Below are 21,183 nucleotides of genomic sequence, written 5' to 3' on the forward strand. Positions count from 1 at the left end.
GAAGCCACACACTTTCAAATCTAAATGGATCTTTAGATAACAAGAACTAACTAACAGACAAGATGAACAGTCATCATTTACCACTGCCAATGTTACAACAAAACCAGGGATGCTATTTTGTGTTATCACTGAGAAATATTCAAGAATCGATATCATCGTACAGTTCAGAAAATACTGCCCTTAAAAGACTGAATTTTATGGAAGACTGAATTTGGCTTTCTTTTTTCCTACAATACATTTTTCCTTTTGAAGTATGGATTATCTTATGTCTAGCACCTAAAATCATGTCTAAAAGACTATGGACCCAGAATTGAAAGTAAGAAGTTTTGTTTTGTGGTCTTGACTCTGCTAACCAGCTAAATACCCTTGGGCAGGTCATTTAACATTTCCATGCTGAGTTTCAGCCTCTGTGAAATACATGCAGATAAATCTGCATAATGGTGCTTTAAGGATAAAAATGACAGAAAAGATTAGAAAATCTTTTGAGAAAGTTAAAAAAAAAAACAGATAAATATGAATTACATAAGGAATTAGTAAACCCTAAAATGTAAGATGACCCTTATAAGCTGGTCTTTTTTTTTTTTCCAATAGACATCCAAATGGCTGGTTCATTTGGGTTGGTGCCTAAACACTTTTAAGGTAAGCTACTGTTGTAGACTGGAATTTATGCAAAAGAAAAGATGCAGAAGTAAATGGTAAATTAAACATCAAAAGCAGAGTTATTCAGTTCATTGATTCCCAGGCTGTTTTTAATTCCATTGGTGACTTTCTCTACTTGGCATAGTATAAAACTAGAATTTATGTATCCTTTTCCAGGTGCTTCCACTTGCCCCATGTTTGGCCTTTGTGTGAAAGCACAGCACCCACTTCTTCTTGCTTTGATGGAAACTATGGGATTCTTTCTCTGGGAAGGCTCTAGTGAGGACAGGCATCATAGAGAACTAGAGAAATGGGTAGAGATGCTGGTAAAGACTTGCTCCTTCATTGACCTTGGTATGTGCCAGGTAGTTCTGATGGGCAAGTAAGCTGATCACTGCAGGCATCCCTTAGATAAGAAAAAATAACCTGGCAAAAAGGAAGGGAAGAGAACTGATGTGTGTGATCCTGGAAAATCTTTATCAAAAGTCCAGGCTCTTGTTCAACTGGTCCAAAAAGATTTTCAGTGAGGAACACAGAGGGACGGACACACACACACACACACACACACACACACACACACACACACACACACACGCTGAGGCTGAGGAGCAGAGAACAGAGAAGCAGTTTATTCAGGGCAGAAGCAAAAGGAAACAGAAAAGAGTGCCAGTGTCCTTGGGAGTGGGAGGCACCCCACAGGGTTTTTGGATCCCCTTTGATGTTATTTTTAGCCCTTTGAATGGGTGAGGTCTTTTTGATCTGGGTGTAACATTCATTGAGGGTAGGGTTGAGGTATGGCCTGGATTGCACCAGCTGGCATCAGTCCCCAGTCTTGCACATTTGTTTTATCAACCCAACCGAACATGTACTCTAAGAACTGTTTTCCCTTAAATTTTCCCTTATTGCTCAAGCGCCACACGCGGAAGTTCATACAGGGACATAAGCCACCTGTGCATTTTTCTTGCACATGCTCCATGGTTTCCATCGGGGGTCCCCAATCCCCGGGCACCAGTCCACTACCGCTCTTCAGCCTGTTAGGAACCAGGCCGCACAGCAGGAGTGAGCAGTGGGACAGTGAGTGAAGTTTCATCTGTATTTACAGCCACTTGCCAGAGCTCACATCACCGCCTGAACCATCCCCACACCCCATCCATGAAAAATTGTCTTCCATGAAACCAGTCCTTGGTGCCAAAAATGTTGGGGACCTCTGGTTTCCATGGTCTGAGTTTCTTGCTCAGATGCTACAACGTTTCTGTTTTAGATGCCATTCCTCCATGTGTCATGACATCATAAAGTGCAAAACAAGGAGGTAGTTTTGCGTTCTGCCTAATTCCTATACATGAGGAAGCTGTCCTTGGGTCAACCCCGCGTTTCCTGCCTCACATGCACCTAGGTTCTAAGAAAAGCCTGAGGCACTGGGAGTGCTCAGGGAATGAGAAGGAGAAGGCCAGGGTAGACTTCAAACTTGGGAACCTTATGTGAAGTGAAAACATGGGGCTTTGTGTGACTACACAGGTCACAGGACTGTGAAACCAGCCTTAGAAAGAGGAAGTTGTCATCGTTAGCCAAGAGGTTCATCTTGGCATGCTTTGAGCTTCCTCTTTAATTTGGCTGGTTGTCTATTACCTGTGGTTTACTTTTCTTATCATACAGTTAGTATTTTCTGCTGATGGTGCAGAGTCATATTCTATGGAAAATCTTTGATGTTCACAGACAAAGCACATTAAATATATGAACATTTATTACTTGCTAGTGATGATTTTGCTTCACAATGGAATAACATGTTACAATTGTTAACACAGAAATCCATTGGGAATATGTATTGCTTCCTACTTCAATATATTATTTGACCTCCTATTTTTTAACCATTGTAATATGAATGACTGCTGGAAAAATATTAAAGAAGTAAAAAGCTGTGTAAAACTAGTAATACTCTGGATATAGAACTGTCTATTGCAAGTACATTTTTAGGAGGATGCAAAGAGAGCAGATAGGGTTTCTATAATATAACTTGAAAATTGGGGCAGGCAAATTTTTAATTTATATGATCTAGTATTTTAATAGTTATATATAAATGTTTTAAAGATGGAAGACCTTGGTGGTTTAATGAGACAGATTGTAACTTTATGCATCGGCCTATAGAAAAAGGCTAAAGTCCTTAGTTTAGGATTAGAAAAGTATGTAATTCTTAAATGAGATGGCTTCTTAGCCAGCTAGTCAGAGTTCAAATTCTGCCTCTGGCTTTCACTGTGTGGGCAGTGACATATGATTTTGGAAATGTATTAATATCTCAAGGATTCCCACATCTGAGATGGAGAAAAATAACAGTGTCTCTATCATAGGGTTGAAGATTAAATGAGGTATTTCATGGGAGGCTCCTTTGTATACAATAAGCATTCAAGAATGTTTCCTAATATTACTGCCATGATTATGGTCATGATTATTGTTCTTTCTATTATTCTATTATTTCTATTATACCACTTGGCCCTGCCTGCCTCTCCACTTTATTACCTGTCAGTTTCTCTTATTCTATGGAAACCCCATTGAAACAAAGCTAGTCCTCACTTCCTCATGTACTTGAAGATTCTCTGGCTTCTTCTTCTTTTTTTTTTTTTTTGCAGTACACGGGCCTCTCACTGTTGCCATCTCTTCCGTTGTGGAGCACAGGCTCCGGACGCGCAGGCTCAGCGGCCACGGGTCACAGGCCTAGCTGCTCCGCGGCGTGTGGGATCTTCCCGGACTGGGGCACGAACCCGTGTCCCCTGCATCGGCAGGTGGACTCTCAACCACTGCGCCACCAGGGAAGCCCTCTGGCTTTTAAGTTGCTGTTTCTGTGCATGTAGGCAGAGTAACCAGTTGGAGGGGATGTTGTAGAGGCAAATTCAAGCTGCAGAAGGGAACCGGGTTGAATGAGATCCCCTGTAAAGCTCCTTTTGGCTCCAAGATTCCATCAAATCAGTAAAATCAACAAGAAAGTTGTAATAGAGAAGAACAAATATTACTCCATATTGGATCTGTTTCTTTTATTTATTTATTTACTTTTCTCTGTGTTAGGTCTTTGTTGCTGAGTGTGGGCTGTCTCTAGTTGCAGAGAGTGGGGTCTACTCTTCGTTGTAGTGTGTGGGCTTCTCACTGCGGTGGCTTCTCTTCTGGCAGAGCACAGGCTCTAGGTGCACGGGCTTCAGTAGTTGTGGCTCACAGGCTTAGCTGCTCCACAGCGTGTGGGAATCTTCCCAGACCAGGGCTTGAACCCATGTTACCTGCATTGGCAGGAAGATTCTTAACCACTGCTCTACCAGGGAAGTCCCTGTTTCTTTAACCTTGGTATTCTATTGCTTTTGCTACAAGTTAAGAATGTTGCCTATAGCCTGAAATATACAGGATAGCCCATTCTCAAGGCTCTGACCTTTAAGGGTGTAATGTTTTTCACCCATATGGAGATAAAAAGTTGCAGAACAGAGAATATTTGTCTTGTTGGAGGTTTACAAGAACACTGTGACCTAACCTATGTGAACAGATGCAAGAACAAAGGACTCCAACACCAAGAAGTTTGGAACAACCAGCCACATCCCCTCCCCTTTAAGTATAAGAAGGCTGAATTCTAACTCAGGGAAGATGGGTCTTTGGGACAGTAGTCCACCATCTTTCTGATCTGCTGGCTTTCCAAATAAAGTAGCTATTCCTTACCCCAACAACTCATCTCCTGATGTTTTGGCCTCTTGTATGGTGAGCAGAATGAGCTTGGATTCAGTAACAAATTTAGCAGCCCAGGGTCCAACATTCTCGAGAATGTTCTTTGACCCTCCTCTGCTCTCCTGGTACTGCCCCCTCCTTTTTAGCCCCCTAGCTGAGGGAGCCTTCTGTTCTATTGCATAGTGTACAATGTGGAGCCCTCCAAGCTGGGAATCCTGGTAGAAATGGGCCTCCGTGAGCACATCGACTTGGTAGTCAGATGTCGAGCAAGTTGCTTCAATTCTCTGAGCCTCGGTTTCTTCAGCAGTCAAATGGGAGTATTAGTAGCCACTGCACAGGGTGAGAACTGAATCAGATGTTGTACACAAAGGGCTTTAACAGAGGGTCTGATGTACAGCTAGACCACTAAATATCACCTCCCTGTCATCAAGGGGAGACTTGGGCTGGGTCTTTAAGGAGATTTAGATGAACAGGTGGAGCTTGCGGGGTCATAGGGGAAAGTGGGCTGAGGTAGGTGGGGGCAGATGGCAAGAGGCCCTGAAACATGGACAAAGGGACCTGGGCCTGAGAAAGCAAAGAGTCGGGAGCCTTGCTTAGTCCCCATTCCCCCTCCTCTTCTCTGGTCAGTACTCCGCATAAAATGTAATAGGTTAAAAATAACAGGATGAATTTTCCTGAACTCAAATTTCAAGTGCTGTTTCCCCAGCTTTGGAAATAGCTACAAATCTGTCCCTGCCCACCCTGGAAAGCAACATAAAACACAGTGTACCCTGACAATGCTGCCTGGTTCCACTGGGCATGGGCTTCAACGTGGCCACCTTCCAGTGCAGGCCCTCTTGGCATGGTTTTCACGGGGTCTGTGCCCCCCCCAAAGAGAGGAAGGCAGGGCCTGGCCCAGGTGGGCTGTCTACTCATTTTTCACTAGAGAGCCCTGAGCCCAGAGTGCACAATGCAACCTGGAGCTGCCTGATCTATAGTTCTTTTGTCCAGCATATGGTAACCCACTTAAGAACTGTAGCTTCTATGATGAAGACATCATCCCTGACATCTGAAATATTAGTACTAAAAGGATTAAATTATCTGGAAATGAAAGCACAGTGGCTAGAGTCACAGACTCAGAGTTGGCCGAGCTGGGGCCAAGGACATTCCTCACCGAAGCCAGTCACTTCCATACCACGCCTTCAATGTTTATTGAGCAACTGCTATGTATCAGGCATTGTCAGAAACAAAGCAGCCTGTCTCACACTCTTCCTGGAGCACACTCAGGGCAAAGGGCTGAAAACTTTTCTGTACCCTTAACATCAATGATACAGAGTGGCTACTCGCTGAGTTATCACAGCACTGGATTTCTAAGCCTCAGTTTCCCCATCTATAAACCTCTCCTCATGGAAAGGCTGTGGGCATGAAAACAGTCTTAAAACTCCTATTACTTCACCTGACTCTTACAAGGCATCAGCCACTGGGAGGTGCTATTTTCAATTTGCTGGAAAGCTACCAAAATATCTCCTCTTACTAGTACTTCTGAGAAATAGCTAATGTAAAAAACATGTAAAAGTTTAGTTAATACCAAACCCTGAAAGAACAACTCTTAGTCCATATTAGATCTTTCACTTTTAGTTTAAACTTTGTGCTTTGTTGCCTGTGCTTTGTAAAAGAATGTTGTCTACAGACTGAAATATACAGAATAGGTTATTCCCAAAGCTCTCACAGCTAAGGGTCCATTCAAAGGATGAGAGATCAAAAGTTGCAGAACAGAGAACAACAATTATCTTGTTGGAATTTTACAGGAATATCATGACCTGACCTACATGGACAGCTGTAAGAACAAAGAATTCCAACACCAGGAGGTTTGCAACAACCAAACATGCCCCTCCCTCATCTTGCCTTTAAAACTGTTTTGCTGAAGTCTTTAGGAGAAATCAAGGTTTTGGGGGCATGAGCAACCTGACTCCTTGTATGGCCCTGCAATATATCTTTCTTTGCTCCAAAGTCCAGTGTTTCATTATTGTTTGGCCTCACTGTGCGTTGGACACATGAACTTGCATTCAGTTACAATAATAATAATGACAATAATAATGATAATAATAAGTTTTTAAAATGCTTACTATTATGTGATTTCCAAGCATTTCAGCCTCCCAACAACACTGTGTGGTACATACTAAAATTATCCCATTTCACAGATGAGAAAATTCCAGCACAGAAATATTAACAGGCCAGAGTCACACATGTCTTAAGAATATTGCCTGAGTTTGCATTTGCTTCCATTTGCCTCCTGCTACCCCTTCCACTCTCTCTAGATTCCCGACAAGTTGGCAAGTCAAGTCCAACAATGTAGACTCTTCTTTTCACCAGTTGCCTTCCTCTCTTTCCCTTCCTTTCTATCCATATCTAAACACAGCAGAAGGCTGCTTGTTACAAAACTAAAAAAATTCTCTAAGCATTTGCAAATTTCTATTCATTAGTCCCCTTTAGATACACTGTTCTGCAAAGCATAACCCTTTCTAAGGAAAAGACCTTGGTAACTAAACAAAGAACAAAGCGGTTTTGCTTTTTTTTTTTTTTTTGCTTATCCCCCCTCCCCCACAAGTCTACAAGGATTAAGCCAAAACCTGATGCTATCAATGACTAACAGTGCACTCTGGGAGGAAATTAAGTTGATAACCGGATACTCTGTGCTTTCCACAGAAGGCCTCTTAGATAGTAAAGATGTATACCTCACACAGAATTTTAATAAATGCAGGTTCTTAAATACATAGGAAAGCACCAAAATCATTACCTTGAGTTATCTGTTCTTTGTGTTTGCCAGTAGTCTTTTACCAAGATGCATGACTGTACATATTCCTAGACAAAAATCACACATACACTGGCTCTCCCCAACCTCCAGAGCAGCTTCTCAGAGCTCCTATGCAGCTATCTCTTAGGCTCTAGTCCTGAGAAAGACCGTGAATGAAACAAACTAACAACTCATGCTGTATGTTTTCCTTTAAATGGAGAGGAAGAAGCAGCAATGAGTTGGTAGTGGTATTCTTTTCTAAACAGGAAACATTGGAGGAAAGAAGTGATATTTGACAGGCTCTGATTGACAGAAAGAAAAATAGAGAAACTACAGAGATGGGGTCAGTAAAATGCAGCTGTCAGTTGAAACCCACCAAAAATCCACCCTGCCACATCTTCTGTTTCTCAAATGAAGTGGACCCTCACACCAGTCTCCTAGGATGGGGTCAGGGAGACATGTAACTAGAGAGGTGACATCCTGCACAAAAAGTCTTTTTGCCTGCACAAAAAGTCCAGTATCCCCACTTGTGAACTGGGGAACCAGACAGTAACCTGCCCCTACCCCCCTCTCCCTCTCCACTGAAGAAGGAAGGCCAGTGGAGGAAAAAATGGGGAGGTTTGAGGTGCTCCTGCAGTGGCTTTTAAGTGCTATATAACAACAGACTCTAATCCCAAGTGAGACAAAAGCCTCTGCCATAAACATGGTTAGCAACGAGTTTCTGGAAACATTTTCTGAGGATGCAGGGAGGGAGGAGTATTGTGCATACTACTTTACCTTAAAACAACAACCTGGTTCATTTTCCTTTCACAGGCCATGTGCAGCGTGGCCCACCCCGGCATGGTATGCATGGTATTTGCAAGTAATTTCAGCTGTAAGAAGAGGAGTCCCTAGTATTCACAGAGTCAGGTGCCATTTTGAAAACTGCTCCTCTCTACCTAGAGCTCCCAAATTTCCGGATGTAACTTAGAAGTGCACTTCAAAATGGAATCCTGCTCTTTCTACCTTACTTCACTCTGTATGACAGACTCTAGGTCCATCTAGTCTCTACAAATGACCCAATTTTGTTCCTTTTTATGGCTGAGTAAGGTTCCATTATATATAATGTACCATATCTTCTTTATCCATTCCTCTGTTGATGGACATTTAAGTTGCTTCCATGACCTGGCTATTGTAAATACTGCTGCAGTGAACATTGGGGTGCATGTGTCTTTTTGAATTATGGTTTTCTCAGGGTATATGCCCAGTAGTGGGATTGCTGGGTCACATGGTAGCTCTATTTTTAGTTTTTTAAGAAACCTCTGGATATATGTACACATACAGCTGATTCACATCGTTGTACAGCAGAAACTAAGATAACATTGTAAAGCAACTATACCCCAAGGGGAAAAATAAAATGGTATTGTGCTCCAAAAACTCCATTCAAAATATAGAGTTTGATTTTTAAATTCAACCTTCAGAGTTTTAGGCATAATGGAATTGCAGTCTCTGGCCTTCAAAACCAGCCTCCTTAGCAATTCACAATTTAGGAAAGTAATGAACAGGAAAGTGAAAAAACTTCCTCCTCATCAGGCAGGAAGTAAGTAGCATAGCTTGAACTTGACTGACTTTTTCTAAGGGAGAGGTGTTGTACTCTATAAACTCCAGATAAATTAACAACGAATCAGCAGCTATTAGTTATTTGGTTTCGGTGCTCACCAAAATTGTAGCGATAAAAAAATTTGCATGCTACGGTAATAAAGGTTTTTTTTCTTAATCATTTATGGTGGTTTACTTCCCACGCAAGTCTAGGAGGATGCCAGCGAAGAGACAAAGAGGGCCGGGGTGGGGCGTAGGGCTTCCACTGGCCTGAAAGCTGAAATCACGGGAATCGCACCGCTGCAGTGGGCGAGGGCCTGAGGCGAGGGACACCGCACCCTGGCTTGGGGATGTCTGCAACGGACAAAGGCAGCTTCGCAGTAAAGGAATGCCAGTCCCCCTAGGTACCACCCAGGCCTTTAGTTATCACGCTCCGGTCCCCAAGAACAGGTTTGCGCGGCTGCTGCAAAAACCCATGATGACAGAACAGACATACAGGGCTGGGGACATACATTATGAAGGAAGTGTTGCAGGGTGGGTTTTGCGCGTTTTATTTTTCCGCCCTCGCTGCGGTTAGGTGCGTGGGTGGACGCGGGGTGTGGGTCCCCAACGCCAGCCAGGCCCAGGACGCCGTTCCGGAGACGCTGCGCGAAGAAGTTAAGCACGCCGGCGGTGACGTCACCTCATTTACATAGGAGCGCGCATATAGCGGCGCCAGCCGGGCCCCGCCCGGCACTCGGCGGCGACTACTGCGGAGGCCGGACCTCGTTCGCTTGTAGCTCGCTCCGGTGAGCCCTGGGGCCCCTGCCACTTTGCTCCCCTTCCCGCCCCGCGCCCTCATTCCTGAAGCTGAGCACGAATCGTCTTCCCGGGAAAGGCTGCCCCTGGGGAGCTTGGGGGTGCTAGACCCTTCCAGATGCTGGGTAACGGGGTCGAGAACTCGGTGATTTTTTTTTTTTAAATATTTAAAAACTTGGCAGTTTTGCTGTGGCAGCTCCGATGGGAACATTTTTTTCTTTCCTCCCCCAAAAGCATTCTGCATGCCTCGTAGGCGATGATGAATCAGGAGCAGCAAGATCCTTTGTTCCCGCTCACACCCACCCAAGCCCGGAGCTCCACAATGACATTTTTTCTCTCTCCTCCTATGGCTTTATGGGCTGTATCTGTTAAGGTTTAAGGCGGCTGGGCTATAATATGAAATGTTTAAAACGCCCTTCTTGCAGGGGGATGTGTGCAGAGCTGCGGAGTGGCTCCTAAATGCAGATCAGCGTTGATCTAGAGGGTGTGGGGGGCAGCTTTGTGTGCGGCTGGCTACATTGTTGAGCGAAAGGAAGGAAGCGGGTAGGGCGGTGGTCGGTGGCGCCCGGCAGCAGCTGCCGCCTTTGTGAGCAGAGAAGAAAGCAGGACGGCTCGCATCTTTGGGGAAGAGGCCACGTATAGAAAACGGAAACATTTTGTGCAGCCTTGGCTTCATTTTAAGAAATCTACGTCGATTTTCTTCCCCTTAAACTTGAAATGGTTTCACTTTTCTGTAATGTTGAAACGCTGCAAGTAACTAACCCACAGTGGTTAACCTCACTGTTCCGAAAGATTTGGCCTCCTAGTGTGGGCGATCTTCCCAATGTGACCCCCCGCGTTTTGAAATACTAAAGGCGGGGAGGGAGGCTCTCATTTTTTCCTGTAGAAAGAGTATGATCTTTAGCCCTGAATGAAAGCGGAAGGAGTCAAAGTGGGTTTTCCGGCAGGAGACAGGAGGGCAGAGGCTTGTTTCTGAGTCGGGAGGCCTGCCCTCAACCTCCCTCTTGGCTTTGTACCTGCAGCTTCCTCTGCAGCCATGTCTGACAAACCCGATATGGCTGAGATTGAGAAATTCGATAAGTCGAAACTGAAGAAAACAGAAACGAAAGAGAAAAATCCACTGCCTTCACAAGAAAGTAAGCCTCCCTCCCACCCCCCTTCTTTAGAAAACACCGAACGGGAGTGGCGGGGTGGGTAGGAGAGGATGGGAGGGGCTGGGAGAATTGGGGTGGGTGCAGGGAGTGCGGGGGAGGAGCTGACAGTTTTTTGATTCACGCGGCATGGAAAGGTTAATTGAAAATTGCCTTGCAGTCAACAAACACGGGGCTTTAATAATCTAATAATTGAGTGTTTAATATACCATATTAATATGCAAATACCTTTATCCTTTTCTCTGTTCAAATGTTGTATATCACATAAATATTTCATAGTGGAATGCCTATTTGTGCTTGTAGAAATTTGATGAGGAGAGATGTCTTTAAACGAAAGTACTGAAATCCTATACTCGGCTATACTGAATTCGCATCTCCAGCCCCCTCCATCTTTTTTTTTTGTCTTTTTCTTTTCCGGTCGCAGCGATTGAACAGGAGAAGCAAGCAGGCGAGTCGTAATAAGGCGTGAGCCTCCCATATGCACTGTACATTCCACGAGCATTGCCTTCTTATTTTAATTCTTTTAGCTGTTTAACTTTGTAAGATGCAAAGAGGTTGGATTAAGATTTAATGACTGTGCTGCCCCTTTTCACATCAAAGAATGGAGGAGAACTACTGACAACAAAGGCCGCGCCTGCCTCTCCCATCCGCCTGTCTGGCTGGGAGGAAAAGAACTTGCATGTTGGTGAAGGAGGAGGCTGGGTGGGACGACAGTGAAATTTAGAGTAAAGAGCAAGGTGGTCCAAGGTGTCCTGCGGGCTGTAAAATGCAGTTAAATCAGAGTGCCATTTTTTTTGTTGTTGTTGTTCAAATGATTTTAATTATTGGAATGCACAATTTTTTAACATGCAAATAAAGTTTTAAAACCTACCTCGTGTGGCTGGTGTCTGGAAGGCTTATTCCCAGATTAAATCTATGCAAAGGGGCCTGCCTCTTGGCCTCACTGGGGAAAAATAAATGACAGACATCTGGTGATCTAGGTAAATTACGTTATATCATAGAAAAGGGTTTCACCTGGGTATGTGAAATCCCTTGTCTAGACTAGCTAGTTGGTACATCATTTTCATAGGCTGAATTCACGTGAGGTGTATTAAAGACTTCTTAAAAATATATTTACAATCTTGGTTTTGATAAGGCAACACTTTCTATAACGAAAAAAATGAAATGGGAATATATATAGCAAAGTATTTCTGGTATCAAATTGAACTTGGTTATTTAACCAGTTACTGGCTTTGATACAAATAGAATTCAGTCTTACTAGATAAAAAAATGGGTGGAAACTGCATTTTTAACAGAGTCTTAAAAAGGAAGTTAGTATTTGTGATTCCTCATTGTGTAACGGCTCACTTTCTATTAGAATTCAACATTTAAATTTTTTTATACAGTGAAAAATACATATACCATTAATGAATATGATTTTAGGATAATTAAGTACTGTTAATTCAAATAAATTAAAATATTTGGATTTTTAAACTGGTACCAGTGGCATTGTGCTAAGTTTAATTCAACATGAATTAATTGGCTCATTTCCAGGTTTTTATTGTCTGATAATCCTCAATTTGAAATGCTTTCAATGATAGGAAAAGGAAAGCCTTTGTGTTTAGTCATTTTAATGTGCAGGAAAAGAAGGAAGTAAATTACCTTTTTTTTTCTAATAGTCTTAACACTATTAAGCCTTAATGGATTCCGAGGTTCTCTAACAAAAACAACTGAATTTTTAAATGAAAGTTTATGCAAAATCTCAAATTTACAATGTAAATATCCAGGAAGGTAAACTTTTCACCCAAGAATTGACATATGAAAACATCTTTCTTGGGCTTCCCTGGTGGCACAGTGGTTAAGAATCTGCCTGCCAATGCAGGGGACACAGGTTCAAGTCGTGGTCCTGGAAGATCCCACATGCCGTGGAGTGACGAAGCCTGTGCGCCACAACTACTGAACCTGCGCTCTAGAACCTGCGAGCCCCAACTACTGAGCACATGTGCCACAACTACTGAAGCCCATTCACCTAGAACCCGTGCTCTGCAACGAGAAGCCACTGCAATGAGAAGCCCGAGCACCTTAACTAGAGAAAGCCCGCACGCAGCAACGAAGACCCAACACAGCCAAAAGTAAAATAAAATAATAAATTTTTAGAATAATAATAAAATGTCTTACTTGAAGTTGGGGTGGGAATGAGGGTGGGGGATAAAGGTGAGTGCAAATTGTTGATTATTCAACTGGTTGATTTCATTTCCTTTGCTAAACACATTTTGAGAAATGCACAGGAAACCATTTAAACTGGTTTAGGTAATCAACCAGACCATCAACTAGAAGCCTTGATCTGCGTTGCAAGGGAAGGGATGGCTGCAAAACCTGAAGTGCCACATCCTGCTTGATGAGAAAAGACAAGGACAGTGAGCACAAAGTTCAGGGAACTTTCTCAAGCTGAAGCCTGGCCCTCCAGCCCTGCATTTTCTCTTCTTGCCTCTAAGGAAGGGTGTGGCAAAATGAAAATGTGCAAGGCACAAAGATCAACCAAACCCAGGTAGGTTTTTGCTGTGTGCATTTTTCAAACAAGGCAAAGATTGTAAGAAATTACCACACAGAAATTAACATACCATTGTAAAGCAATTATACTCCAATACAGATGTTTAAAAAAAAAATTACCACAAATCCAGTATCCTCAATTTAAAGTAAGTGGATACCTAGAGGAGCAGAATTATTCATGAGATCAAGTAAAGGCAAAGAAGGCCTTTTTTCGTTTGGAGGGCAAATTATTGAATTTTGGCTACTTGATATGTGGGTTGGGGAATCCAAAGTTTCTGCCTATTTCTGCCAGATTTGCTTTGTGTTCTTAATTTTGCACATGGCAGGTGAAGGTGGAGTGGGGAAACTACATTTTAAAATTTGATGGGAGGAGAAACCATTGTTTTGTTCTGTTTTCTTTCCCCAGGAGTGTGAGATAATTTTGCCACTTGGGGGTATTTATGAATCAGTATGGGAATTTATTGCCGTGGTATTTAGGAGATTGCAGTGAACACTCTTTCTTACAGACAGAAAGGGGACAAGAGGTTTACCATTAAAATGAAGGGTCATCATTGGATTCTCATAACCATTAGATTCTCCCCACACCTTTGTGAGTCAGGTAACGTCTCCTAAATGCATGAGGAGGATCTATTCATTTCCCTCAAAGAACCAGCTAACTCAAGACAGAATATTTTCTGTTACTTCTAAATGAATGGTTCCAAATTCATACTTTGGAAAGAACAGTTCATTTTGGGAATAATATTAGCCCCCAAATAAAGGTAAAGTATCCTGAGCCTTAGCACAGAATTTAAGCTCAAAATACACTACTTAGTTAGGATAACAGAACAGGTCACCCCCAGATATGCCACTTTTTGATATATTGACTATTTTGAACTGTAGACACACTAAAAACAGCAAATACAGTGAGAGGCTTTCACTGACATCCCCTCAGCTGCCTAAAGACAGATCCTCCAAAAAGGATACAATTGTTATCAACACATTCTTACTCCCACCCCAGGGAGTTTCATTAACTAAGGGAGATTGACTCTTCATCACAGAAGAGACTAGAAGACAACAGTACACTCAGTTGTCACGAACTATGCTACCTCTCATCTATTATTTTAAAAATCACTCTCCCCTGAGAGACCTATATCCTCTCCCCTTTCCTTATTAATGTGGTATTTAATCCTTGGTTCCAAAGTTACCCACTTTTCCTGGTTGTTATACATGTATATATGTTAATATATTTCTATTTTATTTTTCTCTTTTTAATCTCTTTACTACCATGTTCTCAGAAGAGAATTCCAAAGAGTAGAGAAGAAATCTATTTTTCTCCCTTATATTAACCTTGAAAGTACTTATTGCTTGATTACTCTAGCAGCCCTCACTCTGCCCCAGGAGGGCACAAGAAAAATGTATTCTTCCCTCTCCCTCCCCAGACACAAAAGTTCTCAATTTTAGATTTCATTTCCAAGAGTGACTTACAGTGTAATCTAAGAGAATTAAACTCAGCAAATTGGGGTTCCAATACATTTTATTTACTTATAATGAGATGAGATTTATGGATGTCAGTATTCTAGTAAAAAATTACATAATTTTCTGCTTCTGAGGTCCTGACATTGCCTGACTCCAGCCCATCCAAAGACAGGTTGCTTTAACTCAGGACCCGAGTATCCTGTCAATAAATTCCTCTCACGTTAGCTAGCTGGAATTGGTGTATATTGTCTGTCACCACTCAGTCACTTGCAATATGCTTTTTTGTCTTTTTTTGGAATTTTATGTCCTTTTATTTATTTATTTTTTAACATCTTTATTGGAGTATAATTACTTTACAATGGTAGGTTTCTGCTTTATAACAAATTGAATCAGCTATACATACACATATATGCCCATATCTCCTCCCTCTTGCGTCTCCCATCCACCCTCCCTATCCCACCCCTCTAGGTGGTCACAAAGCACCCAGCTGATCTCCCTGTGCTATGCGGCTGCTTCCCACTAGCTATCTGTTTTACATTTGGTAGTATATATATGTCAATGCCACTATCTCACTTCATCCCTGCTTACCATTCCCCCTCCCCATGTCCTCAAGTCCATTCTCTACGTCTGCGTTTTTATACGTGTCCTGCCCCTAAGTTCTTCAGAACCACTTTTTTTTTTTTTTAGATTCCATATATATGTGTTAGCATATAGTATTTGTTTTTCTTTCTGACTTACTTCATTCTGTATGACAGTCTGCAGGTCTATCCACCTCATTACAAATAACTCAATTTCATTTCATTTTATGGCTAATATTCCATTGTATATATGTGCCACATTTTCTTTATACATTCATCTGTCGATGGACACTTAGCTTGCTTCCATGTCCTGGCTATTGTAAATAGAGCTGCAATGAAACATTGTGGTACATGACTGTTTTTGAATTATGGTTTTCTCAGGGTTTATGCCCAGTAGTGGGATTGCTGGGTCACATGGTAGTTCTATTTTTAGTTTTCTAAGGAACCTCCATCCTGTTCTCCATAGTGGCTGTATCAATTTATATTCCCACCAACAGTGCAAGAGGGTTCCCTTTTCTCCACACCCTCTCCGGCATTTATTGTTTGTAGATTTTTTTGATGATGGCCATTCTGACTGGTGTGAGGTAATACCTGTTTGTGATTTTTTATGTCAAGTTCTTTCCTGCCTCCATGCCCTACATATGAAAAGGAGTAAAAGAGAACAGGATTTGCAGAGAGACCCTCAGGATAGCTAAGCTCTATCAAGGAGTCTGTAAAGTCCCCCAAAAGAGTACATAAGTGATAGAGAAGAGAGTAATTACAGAAATAAATGAGAGACAAAAAGATCTAGGCAATACAACAAAATGTCCTAGATGAGAAAATATTTTCCCAGTCAATGAAAGGGCCTACTGAACAAAGCTAATGTTGTTCCTACATGGTAAATATTTATTTAACTGTCATTATTTAAAGCACTTAATCTTTTCAGGTAAAGTTTATCCATGGTGTTAGATTCATGCCAAGTAAGTCTTTCTGTTACAAGTCAGAGTTTAAGAACTCAAATGCATAAAGGCTAATGACAATTGATTAATGGTCAAAAATCGTATCTCTAAGTAAATTGACCTGAACAACTACTGCCCCAAAGGGTGGTAGTACAGGTTCCCTGCTGGTTCAATATCCACACTCAATGTCCACAGATAAAGTTTTATTGGTACACTCCCAAATGCATTCACTTGAAAAATGTCTATGACTGCTCTTGTGCTAAAATGGCAGAGTTCAGTAGCTGCAATAGAGAGCAAATGGCCTGCAAAGCTGAAAATATTTACTAACTCTTTACAGAACAAGTTTTCTGCCCTCTAATTTATACAAAGCTATTTTCAGAAGGAGAATTTAGGCACAGCATGAAATGTTTAGACACACAAATTACCACAGTGAATTGATATGGAACATAAACCTAATGTTTCATGTGATATTTCTAATGTATAAGCTGGGAAAGTGAAAATATGGAGATTAAAGTAAAAAAACAGACATCAGGAACCTAAACTTTGAGCATCAGGAAAGGGCATAGAATAGAACAAATGTTTGAAGGCATGTATTTACAGTTGTCATGTTTCCTTTCTGTATTAGCATGTTACTCTTTCTGAAAGTGGAGGTATGCAACCAGAAGGCAATCGTTAACCTTTCCTGTTTGACTAATGGATGAAGGATACTCAGCTTTGATACCAGTCTGAGTAGGCTGTGATGAGTGTAACTTTTTTTTTTTTTTTTTTGCGGTACGCGGGCTTCTCACCGTTGTGGCCTCTCCCGTTGCGGAGCACAGGCTCCGGATGCGCAGGCTCAGCGGCCATGGCTCACGGGCCCAACCGCTCCGCGGCATGCGGGATCTTCCCGGACCGGGGCACGAACCCGTGTCCCCTGCATCGGCAGGTGGACTCTCAACCACTGCGTCACCAGGGAAGCCCGAGTGTAAGTTTTGATAGCTAATATCTTAAACACACTTTGGAGATCCCATGAAAAGGCTGAGTATGTGTCTATATGTTAATGACCCCCTAGAGGTGCTGTGGTCAGGTTCACTTTTTAGTTTGGACATATTTCAGTCCAGTTGAGATGGGATAACATTTTCAGTATTGTTATTGAAGAGAATGGTCAGTGGTGGAGGAGAGACATGGGTAAGAAAAATAGTTACCCTTTGTAATTTCCAGTTTGCATATGTGTATGTGTCTGTGTGTATCTAATGTTTTATTTTGAAAGTCTCTTATTATAGAAATTCATATATACAATTTATAAATATATAATAAAGATACATCTTTGTATATATTTGTGTTCTTAAACATTTATTGATAACTATTATATGTGGTAATGAAAGATTTGGATATTTCTCATCTTAAGTTTTTTATTGCTACATAAGAAATTGCAACAAACTTAGGATCACAAAACAACATGTTCATAATGTCATAGTTTCTTTCTGTTAGAAGTCCAATGATGGCTCATTGGGTGCTTTGTTCAGTGTCGCACAAGGCTAAATTAAGGTATTGACTGGGTTTACATTCTCATCTGGAATCTCATTTTTCTTCCAAGTTTCTGTGGTTCTTTGCAGAATTCATTTCTTTGAAGCTGTAGAGCTCATTGTGGCTTGCTACTTCAAACTCAGCAAGAGAAATTCTCTGTGATTCAGAGAAGAACTTAAGCCCTTTTATAGAATGCCCAGCTGATTAAATCAGTCCCACCTAAGATATTCTTCCTTTTGATAACTTAACTGATTGGAACTTCGGTTATGTCTTCAAAATTCCTTGCCATAATATAATACAATCAGGGCATGACACCTTTATTATATAACCTAATCGTGGCATAACACCAGGTAACAAAAATCATAGATGTCACTATAGAATTTTGCCTATTTTACTTCTGCTCAAGTAAAGCATGCATTCCAGAGTCAGAGGGTGCTAACTCTGAATCTTAGCTCTCCCACCTACAAGTTCTTTGACTAAACAAGTAACTTAATCTTTCTATGCTTTATTTCCTTTAACTGTAGACTCAAGATTATTCTAGCACCTACTTCTTTAGCCTAGTGCTAAAATTAAATTGAATAATATTTATAAAGGATATAGTACACTGGCAAATAGCAAGTGGGGAGTAAATGACATATTCATTTTCAGACAATAGAAAAATGATGTTGAACAGCTCCAGAATTTTAATCACTGGATCTTCAAAAAGAAAGGCAAGAGGGGAAAAACTAAGAACATGTTATCCCTGATGTTATAATAGAAAGGGCTTACTTTGGTGGTGATTTAGAATAAGCTAATTTAATACATAGTGCATTAACACAAAGTGAGACACTATAGGTGAAAGTCTCTACCTTCAATAGCTATTATTTGAGTTTAAATCTGGACAGCAATACCTGCTTAATAATTGTCTTTGGATAAATTGAGTGATTAGTTTCTTTAAAAAGTCAAATCACTTGTTAAAGCAAATAATTTCTTCCCTGTTTCTGTTACCCACAGAGCTATTTGAACATGGCAAATACTTAATGTGCCCACATGACCCTTCCTTTCTATTCTAATTGAGGATGAGATCTATTATTATGAAACCAAGAGAGAAAGTCTAACTGTAAGAACATTTGCCAAAGATCTTGATGAAGTTGTGTAGCAAATGGAGGAATACAAATATGAAACCCAGGATTCATAGTTTCTGTACTGAAGAATAGTTCTTATCTACCTCCTAGTCTCAAGCTAAAAGCCTATTATTAAGCCTTTCTCTGAAGAGAAGAAGGACAAAAACAATATCCACAAAACAAGAAGAGCCTCCCCAAACACCACTCTAAATCTTGCCCTTGGAAGTAAAGTCAAACAGCTTCCACTTATTACAGACTTCCTAATATGTGGAAAAACCACAACCCCACGTTACCTCATGCTTACAACAATGGGCAGACAGAAACCACAAGGTGTGGGCTTTTGTCTTTCTCTTATATTGGCTTCTTATTCTCCAGAATGGCTTCTAGCCTGGTAACAGGGAGAGTGCCTGCTGGCTGAGGAACACTCTGCAGAGTGGCTGGTATGGCTGTGGGTGGTGTCTGGGGAGCGTGGGAAAGGAAAATTCCTGGGAGCCAGGGCTGTGCTGTAGGTCTAGTAATGCAGCCATCCTGGAAATCTTGACATGCCTGGTGCTTTGGGATCCTTGGACTTCCTATCAGAGTAAAATAAAGAGCTAACCATTCAAAGCTTTCTGTAAGAGATTGTGAGAAATGGGATGGGGAAAGAGTTCAACCTACATTCTGAATCTCATTTTTAAGTGATAGTAAGACATCTCTGAATTGAGAGGGGAAGTCTGCATTCTGACACTGATATACTTCTGACACCAACTGCAAGTTCAAGGGCTTCCCAAGACTAGTTTCAGTAATTCGCTAGAACAATTTACTGAATTTACAAAGCTATTATAATTACAGTTATACTTTATTTCAGTGAAAGAATACAGATTAAAATCTGTATTTTAATACAGATTTTAATGGATACATGGGGTAGAATCCAGGAAAAAGTTGTCCTTACCAAAGAGAGATTTGTTCTTGCCTTTGGTTATTAGGGGATAATCTCTAAACTGTTAAAATGTGCTGCCTATCAGGCATGTCTTTTTTTACCTGGAGCATTGAGCAGTCAAATAGTAACAATGTGATTTGGGGTTAGGTCTTTGTGTCACATGACATCAGCAGGGTCTCTTGACAGGATGTAGACTTCAGAGTGAGATCATACCACCGTGATGAAACCCTAAAAGAAATCTCTGGACACCAAAGCTCAGTTGAGCTTCCTGTTTGACAAAATTCCTTGCGTATTGTCACACATCAGTATCTGGAAAGTAATTAACTTGTCCATGACTCCACTGGGAGAGCACAACTGGAAGCTTGGCAATTTAGAATTCTCCTCGAATTATTATTACTAAGAGAAATAATTAATCGACGGGGTGCTGATTCAATTTTAGTCTTATATTTCTGGATTGTTGGAGCTACTTAAGCAGCTGGCCTGTGGGTGGACTCCTTAGAGCACATTTGAACACCTTACAGAGAGGTACATTTTACCCAAGGCTGTACCATCTTTCTGGCTCTGAGAGTCCCTGGAATGCTGGTGAAAGGATGCTAAGTCAACCCTCCACATTACTTATGTGTTTCCATGAAAGATATAATAAACCATGTTTCTCTATACTGTCTGAAGATGGGTCATGTGGCAGGGTCTCTCTTGACAAAGGTGGCCAGGAAGTGACTCTCTCCTCCCCAGAGACAGCATTCTCAAATTGCTTTTTTTCTGCTCAGTAAGGGTTAAAGGAAGTGAAAACTGTCATACTCTTCTGCATGCTGTCTTTTCAGACAGAGCAGAAAAGACCACCCATACGTTCTTCTAAATGTTTGTTAAGAAATGATTGAAAATAGCATGCAAAAAATTGTATCTGTATTTGCTTCTTCTTCTTTATCTATGAAATGAAAGCAAAAAGTGACATAGTATTTGCATTTGAAACTGCAGTACTATTAAAGCTGTGTCTACTGGCTCAACAAGTACACAATATTCTAGAAGCATGAGCCCTTCCCAGAAGCCAACTCAGCCATTTCTTAAGTATGAAAAGAACTGGGGCATGTGGTAAAATACAATGTTAAAAATTGTATTTTACAATTATAACAAGAGTTTTCTCTGTACTCATACTGTACTCTTATGTGCATGTGATTTTTTAAAAACAACAGCATGAAGTAGAGTGATTAAAAGAATCTGCTACAGAATGTGAAACCAAACACTTTTCCATTTCCTTTTACAATTTTGAAGAGCTTTATTCCCTTTTTCTTTACTACACTACCTGAGGCATTTTAAAATCTAAGCAGGTATGAACTCTGTGGGAAATTGAAGCTGTATTTTATTTAGCTTTATGTCCCAGACAGCCAGGAGTGGTAGTACTAGGATTTGATAAATAAAAACCATTCTTTCTTTAATTGGTGCATTTTCTTTACTTAGGATAATATCAAATTTGAATTAGAGGCAAATACGGGGTGGCTAGTATTATTTGTCTGGTTTTAAGCTAG

General features: G+C 41.1%; 2 protein-coding genes across 2 annotated transcripts in view; one reads left to right on the plus strand and one right to left on the minus strand.

Moving 5' to 3' along the window:
• Positions 1-21,183, minus strand: part of LOC115849619 (carbonic anhydrase 5B, mitochondrial-like) — a 206,851-nt gene that overhangs the window by 15,979 nt on the left and 169,689 nt on the right. The gene's annotated exons all lie outside the window — the stretch shown is intronic.
• On the plus strand, positions 9,375-11,502 carry LOC115849620 (thymosin beta-4). The gene is made up of 3 exons (XM_030851092.3): positions 9,375-9,471; positions 10,504-10,617; positions 11,057-11,502. Exons 2-3 carry the CDS (start codon positions 10,518-10,520, stop codon positions 11,089-11,091), a joined length of 135 nt encoding a protein of 44 aa, XP_030706952.1. The 5' UTR covers positions 9,375-9,471; positions 10,504-10,517; the 3' UTR covers positions 11,092-11,502.

The sequence above is a fragment of the Globicephala melas genome, chromosome Y (assembly GCF_963455315.2).
Source record: "Globicephala melas chromosome Y, mGloMel1.2, whole genome shotgun sequence".
Lineage (NCBI taxonomy): Eukaryota > Metazoa > Chordata > Mammalia > Artiodactyla > Delphinidae > Globicephala > Globicephala melas.